At 40.4% G+C, this 13,373-nt stretch overlaps 1 protein-coding gene across 2 annotated transcripts in view; it reads right to left on the reverse strand.

Annotated features, from left to right (window-relative positions):
* Positions 1-13,373, reverse strand: part of nbas (NBAS subunit of NRZ tethering complex) — a 157,978-nt gene that overhangs the window by 144,163 nt on the left and 442 nt on the right. For both annotated transcript variants that reach the window (XM_031321691.2, XM_031321689.2), the window contains exons 2-9: positions 13,117-13,168; positions 12,432-12,468; positions 9,764-9,841; positions 8,960-9,007; positions 7,751-7,794; positions 3,573-3,706; positions 2,033-2,166; positions 391-489 (exon numbers count right to left, since the gene is read on the reverse strand). In XM_031321691.2, the coding sequence (XP_031177551.1) occupies positions 391-489; positions 2,033-2,166; positions 3,573-3,706; positions 7,751-7,794; positions 8,960-9,007; positions 9,764-9,841; positions 12,432-12,468; positions 13,117-13,168 (626 nt within the window). The remainder of the gene's footprint in view (positions 1-390; positions 490-2,032; positions 2,167-3,572; positions 3,707-7,750; positions 7,795-8,959; positions 9,008-9,763; positions 9,842-12,431; positions 12,469-13,116; positions 13,169-13,373) is intronic.

The following is a 13,373-nucleotide window of genomic DNA, read 5'->3' on the forward strand; positions in this document are numbered from 1 at the left end:
CTATCTACTTATGGAAAAACGCAGCAGCACAAGTATCAGTCCTAATGACCTCAGCATCACAAGAACTAGAGGAGAGTGACTAGGCAAGGTGTGATTCCTGTTTTTGTTTTCCTCGAGACTTCAGAGGGTGGGGGGTGGGAGAGGGTTGTTGTTCTTGTTCAATTGTGTTTGTCTGTTCTGTATGTTTAAAAAACATAAAACTAATACAAAAGTGATCTTAAAAAAAAAAAAAAGACACCTGATGGCAATCAAGCAAAAAGCGATTCTAATGAAGCAACATGCAAAATGCGTTGTTGGCTCCTTTTTGTTTTTAATGTAATCTTTTAGTGTCTATCCTGGTGTGAGCTTGAGGTTGAAAAGGTGTTGGATTGTTGGCAACAACTAACTTACCGGTGGCCAGGGTGGTAAATAGCAGAGGTGATGCCGTGGGAGTAGTGAGCGGAGAAACTGAAGCTGTGGTTCTCTTGGAAGTTCTGATTGGTCCCCACGCTAAGAGAGAGAGGGAGAGGTTGGTCACAAGACAAGCCAACTATAATTAAACTCTGGCACATAAACAATCAAAACATGAACACTTGTGTGCAAAATGTTAATGGTGCGACAAAGCTGTTTTGGGGAAGATGACAGAGCAATTTACACCCCAGCTGCAATTAAAATGAAACATGGCAAAATATATAATCTAATTTAAGTGGGCAATCTAAATCAGATTGGTACTAGAGGAGACGTCGTGTAATTTGTGTGGGCATATCTCTTTGGGGAAATGTTGTTTCCCTGCAGTGGAAACTGCACCGAGAGAAGGAAAAGAAAAGGAGGAAAGAAAGAGTACAACACAGTTCAACTTCCTCCAGAAGTTTAGGTGTTTATGCCACCGTAAAGCGTCTGTGTGTGTGTGTGTGTGTGTGTGTGTGTGTGTGTGTGTGTGTGTGTGTGTGTGTGTGTGTGTGTGTGTGTGTGTGTGTGTGTGTGTGTGTGTGAGCAGACACACACATAAAGTGCTGGCACAGACCAAGAGAGAGAGTAAGAGAGATTACTTATTGTCAAGCCTCAGCTATAAGTCTGAAATTCTAATTCAAAGTGTTTGAGCAAAAATATTGGAATGCAGTCATATGAAAAGGAGTGAGTGTGACATCCATTCTGAAAATAAAACAAACCAGCACCCTCAGAGTAAATCTGGAGCAAATGTCTCACACGTCTTAATTACCTCCTCTCACACACACACACACACACACACACACACACACACACAAACACCATTTATCTGCCTGTAATAGAAAAGTAAATCAGCATTTTCCTCTGTGCACACAGAACTGAAGGAAAGTCATGCGCAGGATGTCGTCTGATCGAGATTCAACACACATGCCCAATCTCATCCCGTGTCTTGGAGTGTCAGCACACCAGGGCTTGTTGCCACAGTGGCAATCATGCAGAATGAAATGGGAAATCTCTAAAATAATGCCATATTAAATAATAATGCTAAATTAATAGGGAAGGTGCAGCTGCCATGAGGAAAGCACACACGCAGATTCATTACACAAAATCAGATGTCATTAATCAAATACTCAAAATGTGTATTTGGATTGGCAAGTAGGGGAATTGCTATGCAAAGAGAGGTATCATTCCCCCTAACGTTTACACATAGACAAACATGCAGCATCAAATCTTACCACACATAGAGTGCAGTGTCCGAGAAAGGTTAGTGTATACAGAGCATGCATTTAAATCAGATGATACTTTAAAAAAATATATATTAAAAAAAAAATCAGATGATACTAAAGCAGCTGAGAAAATCTCCAGAAATGGGACAGCTACAAATCAATTTTCTTGTGTGTATTTAAATATGATGTTTGTTGAAACTTTTACAGTGACAGTATGTCGTTATTGTGTGTGTAGATTTCTACCTGCTTCCTCTTTCTTCTCGTCTCTTTAAATGCACTGGTTATCTGATTTACGGTGAGTTTTGGAAGGAGGCAGAAAAGGAAGTAATTGGGCCGGAGTTTCAGACCACCGAGCCTATCATAAACAAGGAGTCTCTCACCTGACTAGGTAACTCTTGAGCCCGCCACCGTATGTGATAACGAGCAGCTCGGCTGACCACTGGGCGCTGGCTGTGTACTTCAGAAAGATCAGGCCCGCCACTGCACAACTGAAATCCCCAGGAAAACTCACCGCCTGGTACAAGACAGAGATGAGAAAGAAGAGTCAGCGGCGGTGTGAAAGTATCTGAAGTAAATGGTAGAGGAAATCAAAAGAAATATGTATTATTATCTATGAGTTTATGCCCCCACCAAGTTTTTACAGATCAAATAACAAAGATACATGACAACAGCGGCAATTGTAGAAAGAACATAAAATAGACAGAAAAAAAAAGATTAAGAAAGAAAATGATGAGACAGGGAATGCAGGGAACAAAAGATAAGAGACAAAAAAGTGAAAGAGAGATAAGGGAGGTAGGGAAGCAAATTTAAAAAACAAACTCATCTATGCATACTTTCTGTCAAATTGATGTTTTTTATCCTCCAGAAATAGCAGCAAGTCACCGGTTTGTGCACTTTTTTTGTCACACAGTGACAAACAAGAGAAACAACACAGCAGGGTTGGGGGGTGCTGGTGTAAGTGTGCAAACACACATACTTTAGATACATAACAAAGTAGAGTTGCACTAAAGGAATGAAGATCACTGACGGTGAGAGATGGCTGGGGTGAAAGGACGAGTGTCTGTGCTCATCGCCCCCGACAGGGCCACTAGAGAAACCGAAGAAATGATGGATAGAAATGGAGGAATGATAATATGTAGCACACAGAGGGCATTAAAGGGAGGGGGAACGGCATACTTGAAATGGTAGCGTGAGGAGAGCTACTGAGAGACAGACATGCAAGAATGAGAGAAATGCTAGAGGAGGGAAGGAGAGGAGAATCTAGGGAGCAGCACTCGTGTGAAAAATTAAAGAGAGGAGGAGGTGATGAAGATGAAGAAGGAAAGAGTGGGACACTATGAGCAAATGGGGAAGAAGAAAGAGAGATGAGACAATGAATGAAGAAAGCAGGCCTGACAGACAAAGAGTGGGTGTCTGAAATGTTTTCTTTAAAAAGGTGACAGGCAGCTCAAAGTGGCCAGTAAATGTGTGCTACACTGAAAGAACAGCACATAGCCCAACCAGTCTCTGGAGCCAAGATTGTGGATGTCTGATTCTCTCATAAGTGTGTCACTGTAAAGTTACAAATACAGCCAAATCTGCTGTAGCATGTTAGCATTTAGTAAGGATAAGAAGCTGCATGCCCCAATTTCTATTTGATGATTTAATTTATCAAAACAGAATCAGGCTGTACAGTTCTTTCAAGTGATACATTAAGGGGAGTTTATACATTAATTCATATGAGATGAATATATGTTGCAGCTGAACCAATCATCTAAGAAAAATGTGGAAATAACAAATGAAAAAAAAGCTAAGTTAGTGCTGAGTTTCCATATGTTACGTCTGATTGATGCACAAGAAAAACATTTTAGACACAAAGGCAGCTTGAAGGGGGAATGGGGTTGTTTGATGACATCAAAGAGGAGGGACTGGCACAGTTACCGGCGGGATGACGAAGAGTTCGCTGCCCATGAGGTCGAAAAGGCGCACGGTGCCAGTGCTGTCGGCATAGGCGAGCAGTGTGCAGTCATGGCTCCATGCCACCCTTCGCCACTGGGGGTTTGGGTCCTTTGGCACTGCGGTAGATGGAAAAAAAAAAAATAAGAAAGACTAGAAAGCTCATACCAAACAGAGAGAGAGTGGCAAGAGAGCCACAGATTTCATATTAAACCAGATGAGAAATCTCTCTGCGAATAATCCCTGGTGTTCTGTTGTGTGCCGATGATGAATACAGATGGGAGAAGAAGGATGAAGTTAATGACATACATCAACACAGTGTGTGTAAGGACCTATCCAATTCATCTATGAAGCATAGCTAAAATAATACATCTCAATAATTGTTTCTCAAAGACGCACGCGCACACACTTTCCCACGTGCGATGAGAGGGGGAGAAAGGTGGAGAGCGTCAAAGAGAGGCAGAGAGGGAGGGGGGAGGAGAGCGGAGATCATAAATCCAGCTTTTATTGAAGTATAGGCTACTGTTCTACCAATCTGCTGGCTCAGCAGTGCTGTGAGTGTAACCATATCGCTGTGATAAAGCACATCCCTGCCTGCTGGCACCTTCTCAAGGCTTCGCTGTCATACTTCCCTCTGATGGAAGAGCTGGGGCAGTCTGGCAGGCCTCAGATCTGTTTTGAATACTTGTTTATGACATATTGAACAGTATGAGGGAAATAGGGTAAGACCTGTGCACAGTCTCTGTGCATTGGGTACAAGAAAGCTGAGTATTACGACATACAAGCCTTCAGCATTGAAGACATACATTGAAGTGTTAAATATAATATCCCACCACGGGTGCTGTGTCTACTAAGCAATAAAGGTATGAAAAGGAAGTTATGTTTTTGTTGATATCACATAACGGCGCTATCGGCGTTTATTGTATTGAATTTCCAGGCTGAGGAACGCTGCTGCAACCCCTGGTGGGCAATACTGCAAACGAATGGAGGCGTTGGATATTGTATGACTAGAATTTTAAATGAAGAATAAAGGAGAGAAGTGGGAGGTGAGACAGACATGGAGAGGGAAGAGAATGAGAGAAAGAAAGGCGCCAAAACAGGGAGAGAGAGAGAGAGAGAGAGAGAGAGAGAGAAAGGAGGAAACAATGAATCTGGCACCCACTGAGAGAAATAATAGCTCACCAAATTGTAAGGCCTAAGTATCGGAGAGCACCTAGAGAAGTAGGCGATTTAACACACCTCTGAGATTGTCGGCTGAGAAGGAGAACATGGAGACATTATGAGAGCCGTAGGTACCAAGCATCTCCTCTGTTCTCTTCTTCTTCTTTTGCTTCCTATTGTTATCTTTTTTTCTATTTCACTCTCATGCTGCCTCTCCTCCTATCTCGCTGCCATTATGAATTGTATACAGTATGTTGTTATGCGGCAGAGAGGGCTCCATTTCCACATAGATGGGTTTTTTGGGGAGCTGGAAAATTGGATGCTACTGTCCTATCCTGTTTTTTGTGTGTGTTTTTTTTTCTTCTAGCGATGGCGGGGGCAGAATTACACTCAATGACCCGATAGAAGCCTTCTATCTAAAGCCTCACGGATGCATTTATCAGAGCTCAACACTTATGAATTATGTACGGGGGTGGGAGACGACTCCACTGTAATAGGAGCTGACAGGGAGGAGGGAGGGGGGGGGGAGACAGAGAGTGATACACAGGTGTGGATGCACAGAACGCTTTCACGCACGGGGGATGCGTATGCACAAGCGCACGCACGAGCAAGAAATGCAGTAGCACACACGCACGCACACTCCTCCATTAAAAGCAAATGCCATTAAAGGCAGGATCACAGCAAAATCCATTAGGACAAATCTCCGTGAAATGAAATGAAGTAAAAGTAAAATGAAAAGAAGAGATGAAATGGAATGAAAAAGAGGAGGGAGGCCGGGGTTTACACACACCCAGGGGCTACTGTTATCCACACTATGAACCATTAGAACAACGGCACACAATGACGGCTAGCCGGAGCAGAACAAATGTAGTGTGAGACAGAGAGACAGAGAAGGGGTGAGAAAGATGATGAGAAAGAGAAAAGGAAGAAAAATATTAACAAAACCCACACCAGTGTCATTTTAACTGTACTCTTGCTCTTGCTCGTTACTGTGACATGTTTGGAGCAGTGTGTACGCGTTTGTGAGCGAGTGTATGTGCAAAAGATGTGAAGACAAAACTGAACTTCATAAAGAAAATACCCTTGTATTTTTTTTTGTTCTCTTTAAAGTGATCCTCTATAGAGTGTTAGTGATAATAGCTTCTGTCAAATGATTCGGATGGCTTTTGTTTTTGTAAAAATATTGAACAATCCTGCTCAAAGTTGCTGCAGTCTAGTTGTTTCTTTCAGCCAATTCATTAAGTGTCCTCTGGTTGGATCTGTGGAGGGGACTGCGGACATTGGTTTGCATTGCTGTCCACCAAAGTGTATTATTTGTTGCTACCACGACTGGATGTCTTAAGTCAGAAATGTATAGATTATAGTACACATAGTGGCTCTAAACATGATTTGATTTGTTTTTGGCTACTTGGGGGCAGTCGGAGCTGGTTAATGTGGCTCGGGAAAGGGAAGTTTGGGGTCCCCTGCTGGAGCTGTTGCCCCCGTGACCCGATACTGGATAAGCGGACGAAGATGGATGGATACTTGGGGGCAGCACAACAAGCTGTAAACACACATATAAATATGCAATATGCAAATATATCACCTTACAAAGTTTTTTATGGTGAGCTTTAGCTAACATTTACACATCCAGCAGGCACAGAGCAACATTATCTTCCATTAGGAGTCATGTTTCTGTCTACCTGATGAATGTAAGTCCAATATTCAAGGTTCTTTAAACTCTGTTTTGGTCTCCACCAACTCCTGCGGGAAATATCTGGCTCTTTAAATGCTCCACTATATTCTTGAGCTACTTGCTAACGTTGGCTGTCTGTTTGGTGCTGAGCAGGTAGTTTATGGTCTTTGGTGTTTTTTGCCCCCAACGTCTCCTCCCAGGCAGCGCGGCAATGGTTATGTTTAGGGTTAAGGTTAGGGTTAGCTGCCTGGAAGGCGCCGTTGGAGGCAAAAAACACCATTGAGCATAGTTTACAGTTGGGTTTATCTGAGCTTTTTGCTAAAAGCAGCTGCATGTCGCAGCTGGAAACGTGGTTGATGAGAGTGGTAAGAGGGAACTAAACAATAAAGCTATGGGTAGGGCTGGGCAATATATCAATATTATATCGATATCGTGATATGAGACTAGATATCGTCTTAGATTTTGGATATCGTAATATCGTGATAGGACATAAGTGTTGTCTTTTCCTGGTTTTAAAGGCTGCATTACAGTAAAGTGATGTACTTTTCTGAACTTACCAGACTGTTCTAGCTGTTTTATTATTTGCCTTTTCCCCACTTAGACGTTATGATTATGTCCACATTACTGATGATTATTTATCTAAAATCTAAGTGTGAAGTTATTTTGTTAAAGCACCAATTGTCAACCCTAGAATATCGCCGCAATATCGATATCAAGGTATTTGGTCAAGAATATCGTGATATCTGATTTTCTCCATATCGCCCAGCCCTAACTATAGGCCTTAAAACCAAAACACTAAGCTGAAAGACACTTAAATTCTACACAGAGCTGAGAAAACTCTTCTACATTACAAACAGTGATTTCATCTGTTAATATAAACATTTTGATTAGTGCAGCTTTAAGTAAAAAAAAAAAAAAAAGATAGTATTTTGAGTTTTTCTGTATTCCCACATTACAAACATTTTTAACTTGCAGAACGTTTTGGGCCTCGCCATGTTTAAAGCAATTAAAGCCAACACAGCAGGCCATTTTAATAGCTAATCAAACAATGGAGGAGATTCATTCTAATCAGCCACTACGAGGCGGCGTATAATGAGTGGCAGCGTAGGGGATGAGGGTGATTATCTGTGTTGCTATTCACAGTCCCTCTCACACATTCCAATTAGCCACCGTGGTTGATATTTTTCTTTGAAACAAACTCAAAGTATGTGTGTAAAAACAAACACAGGCTCACACACAACTATAGATACTGTAAATGAAGACTACAGGTTAAAAAAAATGTTGTGAACTATAGTATGTGATTGATAAAACGGGGCGGCAAGCTTACCTTGGCACTTCCCGATGACTGAGCCAAAGTCATCTCTCACAGACCTGAGGAGCAAACACACACACAGACAGAATTAGAGGGGCGGGAAACGTGAAAAAAAATTACACTGCACGACAAGGATACACACACCCAAGAGTGCAACCATACACACTCTTAGCCTCATATGACCTGGTATGAGGTGGGTTATAATAGCCACTGATGGCCTGCCAACTGAAGTAGCTCAATTGATCAAGCAGACAGGGCCTTGAGAGTAGGCAGTGTTTAGACAGACTCTTAAACAGAGCTCAATGGATAAGGCCTTGAGCTGACTTAACACCCACTCACACCAACAAATGCCATAAAGCAAGGTGATAAAACACACTGTGATTAAACAACAGTGGTGCGAACAAAGGACACAGGAGAAACCCACACTATAAAGCTGAGGCATAAGAAGAGAGACTTGATTGCTCTCGATTACAGCAGGTCAACCACAACACAATTCTGAGTGCAGTGAGCAACAGAAACGTACTCAGGTTTTTACATATGGATATGTGCATGAAAATTACTTCCAATTATGCAGAGGGACAAAAGGAACTAAAGCTTCACAGCCATTGCACTTGCCTCTTGTTAGCCTCTGGAGAGCAAGACTTATTTGTATACCTGCATCATTGCTGTTGATTTTCATTTCAATTTTGCACCATTTAAAGCACTACATCGTGTCAATAGAGCACATTGCTGAGGGGGCACATTTTCTCTGTGTAAGGGGGAAATTGGATTTGTGTCTGAAAATAATTACAACCACTCCAAATGAGCACAAACACACTCATGCGTATGTATGCTGTGGTGGTTTCTTTCTCTCTCTCTCACACACACACACACACACACACACACACACACACACACACACACACACACACACACACACACACACACACACACACACACACACACACACACACACACACACACACACACACACACACACACACACACAAGATTTAGGCAGCACTGGTATTTTCAATTTGTTAGCATTCATTTTATGTTGTCTGAAATGCCATAAAATGCATTGTTTTGTTACTGATTCTGAAGGTATTGTTTTGTTACTGCAGAGACTGCAGCTCTTTTTTAAGAGTAGATGTTATAAACCACCCCACTAATTAAAAAGGCTCTCCATCACTCGGCACAAAGAGACAGAGTGCCTCAAACAGCAGGATAGAGTTCAATAATTACCTAATCTCCACACACTGGTCCTGAACCACTGCCAACAGTTTGCCATTACTGTGGAGAGAACAAGAAAAAGGTGAGGAATAAACAAGAGTAAGAAAGAAATGAGAGAGAACACAAAGAGAGTAGCGAGTAAGAGGAGTAAAAAATCAAAGTGAACAAATGTCATTATGACAGAATTTTTTTCTATATTTTTATTAATTTTTATTTAAGTGGGGGATGAAATGAAGACCATCTTGGGTGATTAAGGAAGATTAGAGTGTGTATCTGGTAGGGCAGTTTGGATGGGAGATAAAGACTGGATGGCTTGTGTTGCCGTGTTTGATGGCTTAAAGAGAATAAAAACAATAATAATTGGGAGCATTACACAGAGCAAAGATAGTTTCAGCAGAGGGATTGAAATGAGGGGAGAGAGAGTTAAGGGCAGACAGAAACTAAATGGAAGGATCAAGCACATCAAACCAATGGACATCTGCAGCATCATTTGATAACGCCGTCTTACATGGTGGAATCGATAGCCAATTAAAAACAGCCTTTCCATTTGGTTTGTCTGTTGTAATGAGTACAATTAAATGATTGGTTGAGGGCATACACACAAGGGAGAGGAATCAGAAGAGAGAAAGGCTAAGTGCATGTCAGCAACAAAGTATCTAACACTCAGGTATTGATCACAAAGAGAGGGAGAGAGAGAGAGAGAGAAAGTGTGTGTGTGTGTGTGTGTGTGTGTGTGTGTGTGTGTGTGTGTGTGTGTGTGTGTGTGTGTGTGTGTGTGTGTGTGTGTGTGTGTGTGTGTGTGTGTGTGTGTTGCACCTTGCAAGCACCAGCTGCCAGTTTATCTGCTTGTTGGCCAGGCGGACAAGACCAAGAGGCAGAGACGAGCTGGAGGGGCTGAGGTTTACATAATCAAACACACAAAACAGAAAATCAACACATGAATAACTGCTAAACAATATTCACCAAGTGTCTTAACTTCATGGGGGTCCTTCTTAATGGGGTGAAAAAGCTCCCAGCAAAGAGTTTCCTCTTAAGAACTTTTAACAAAGCTGGTAAGAGCAACTTTTACTGAAGGACTGGGAGACCTCCAGATGGAAGCAGTGGGGTTGACCCATAGACCCTGTTGATATGAATGACATCACGCTTATTCACTGTCACATGTCTACATGTGATTGGCTAACAGGTAGTCCACATCCACGACATTCCACATCCGGGATTGCTCTCGTTCTGCTGGAAATTCTGCTGGATGTCACTCTTTTCAGATGTCCATTTTCGGATGTCCCGTTACCTTCCGCTTTCTTTGTGTTGTAATTTTAAACTCTGGTCGATTTATGAAGACTATGATTAACAGCTCCTCAGATCTCTGCAGGGTAAATCCCAGATCTGTCCAATCTGAGTTTTCCGTTATATGACTAAAACAACCCTTGAACGTACACATGTTCCACCAAAACAAGTTCCTTCACGAGGCTAATGTAAACTAATTATTCATCAATACATAAGTATTTAAGTGTTAACACAGGAGCTAGATTAGATAATATTAAATTAAAAATACAAAAATTGAATTAAATTAAACTTGAATTAAATAATCCCAACAATTCAAATAACCAAACTTTACATAAATGAAGTTAAAATAAAAAAAATATGAAATCAAAGTAAATTAAATGACATTATATTCAAACATTCTAATTTAGTTACATTAAATTTTGTTAAATTAAGAAAATAATTGAATTTAATAATACAAATTAAAAATTAGATGAAATTAAAATAGAGTATATTTAATTTAACTTACATTGAAATAAATACAAAACAAACAAATTAAAACAGCTTTATTTATTTTATTTAGTGATTATTTAATGTACACTTAATGAACTGTCGATCTGAAGAGCGTATTTTTGGTTCGAGGAATAATTTCCACAGACATCTGAGATATTTCAAGTTCATCGGCACTGCAAAGTGCATTTTCCCAGTGTCCAAGTAGTGGAGAGTTTTTTAAACTTCCATCTCTGGTGTTATGTTTCGATTCGTTGCTGAGCTAAATTTGATTCTTACTAAAATTGCCAGGAGCTTCTGTTGAAAATGAAAATGTTGAGGGCAGTCTGCCTACTCTGTTTGGTAATGTCTAATTAAATCCCTGATCCCTTTGTCTTCCACAAAAAGAGAAGGAGAACTAGGAGAAAAGCATGGCTAGGAGAGTTCTTAAATATTTAACAAGGTTATTGATGGTGCTAGCTAACCACCTGCTGAGAGGATAAACAGGCCTCGGTGCTAGAGCATTACAGAATCCATTGCAGGCCACATCTAGCCATCTGTTAACAGGCTCCAACAGATACTGTGCAGTAAGAGCATGGTGAAACAAACATACATCTTGAATACAGGAGTATGTCTATGAGACTTTTGTGCAGTAAATTTCAGGAAGTTCAGGGCAACTAAGCCAAGCAGGGTCTCTGTCAAAGTGTAGTTCTACTCACGTCTGTTGCAAATAGATACACATAAACTTCCCTTTTAATCTTAGTTAGGGAAGAATTTAAGACTGCCCTAAATGTAAGCTAAAACATTATTATTCAATGCCCTCATATGATGTAATATTTCATACAGTATAACATGACCAAACACAAGCACAGTCATTTCCAGGACAAAAATCTATTTGTTTTAGCTTTTTTTGTCATGTTTGTTTTTTTCAATTATAGCTTTTGTCCAAGTATTTGGAAAAAATAAACCTTTCTAAAAGGAGTTGCATTAAGGGAACAAGTTACTGCTGAATATTGTTAATTACACAGATTTTAATGTTGGGTTTAAATCTAAAAGCATAGGCTCATTAAGAAAAATTGAACTAGCATGAACATCTGATAACTTAGAATCTCACAAAGTAAAAGTGCTCGATCTATTTTTGTTTGAAGTAGCTTAGTGTTAATGCCGCCTACCATGACACAGCACTATATCTAGTGATGGTCAAATGAAGCTTCGCGAACCACTGTCTTTATTTTCTGAGCTCACTAGATGGTGCTCTCTGTTCAAAGAAAAAGGTTAAAAGAATGGCAATTCAGTGTGTTTTCAACCCTTTGTTGAACTACATCCTTTATCCAGTATTAAAACAGAATGATTTTAAATGGTAGACAAATGTCACCAAGACAAGCATTCTGAACAAACTGTGTACATTTTATTACGTTGTTTTGTAGTACATTTAGCCTAGAAATCTAGACGCACCCTATTGGCAGCAAATGTAATTTGCAGCCAGGGGGTCTAGCAACTCTCCGTTGCTAATTGTAATACAAGCTTGCTTCCAAACCATAAGTAGTAATAACCATGCTTATAATGTGATGTAGTAAAACATTTACGTATTACTGTAAGTCACACATCTTTGTTTTAAAAATCACACTACTAATAAGCACCATCAATCCCAGCTTCATGTGGCATGTTAATGCATTACAACAGTGAAATAATGACAGGTCTTGTGTACCTGTCAGCATTATAATGATGAACTTACCTGTACCACAAGTAGTGCAAGATTAACCGGAATGGCCCTGTAAGAAATACATCACAGTATGTAAGAATAATGATGGTAACTGTGTCATAATGAAATATTGTATTGATCATTGTGTAGGCTGTCTGTTGTCACATCCTAAATTAAAATCAGAAACTGCAGTCAAAGGACATGGACCTGAAAAGCAGTCTCTTTACTACGATCTAGGCAAAAGATCTAACTATACAAAACTATAGCACCTTCCAGGACCTATGATCATGTTCATCAGTGACTCTGGCACCTCCTACTGTAGGACTTGGGGAAATCTGTTTTCTTGGTTATAAAGACAGTCTGTTATCATAACAGGCATGCCAACATAATCTTGACTAAGCAATCGTGTATACATAATTAGATATATGTGATCAGATGTCAGATTGAACTACGGTAACTCCAACAGAATTGCTGGCCTACCGGTAATCAGCAACATTGCTTGGTACCAAGCCTACATTGTATTCTGGTAGAAGCAAACTCCACCAAGACACATGTAAAGTGTTGATGTGTTGCATACGTGGGGTACACTGATTGCTAAATTTAAGAGTGAACACACACAATTTGGAACATGTCATGGTTATGTCAGGTGCTGAATATATATTTTGTGATGAAGTAAAGGGCCCCTTTTTGGCATGCAGAATATAAAAACAGAACTTACCTGTCACTGCTTTTGCAATAAGTGAGGTGTTGTGCTCCTTGTTGCCTCGCAACTGCAAATGTTAAAAAGTGGCAGGTGGGTTTGTCAGTTGTCTCGGGTCACTTAAATGAAAGTGTCATGGCTAAGCTTCCCTCCTTTTGCTAGGGTAACTTCATTCATGTATGGCAGCGCCAAAGTAAGTGTAGCAGCCACATACTTTTGGGCTATAGCTAGCTAAATGGAGCAAAATATGAATGTTGCCTTATAAATGTAGCTAA

The sequence above is a fragment of the Sander lucioperca genome, chromosome 19 (assembly GCF_008315115.2).
Source record: "Sander lucioperca isolate FBNREF2018 chromosome 19, SLUC_FBN_1.2, whole genome shotgun sequence".
In the NCBI taxonomy this organism is placed as follows: Eukaryota; Metazoa; Chordata; class Actinopteri; order Perciformes; family Percidae; genus Sander; species Sander lucioperca.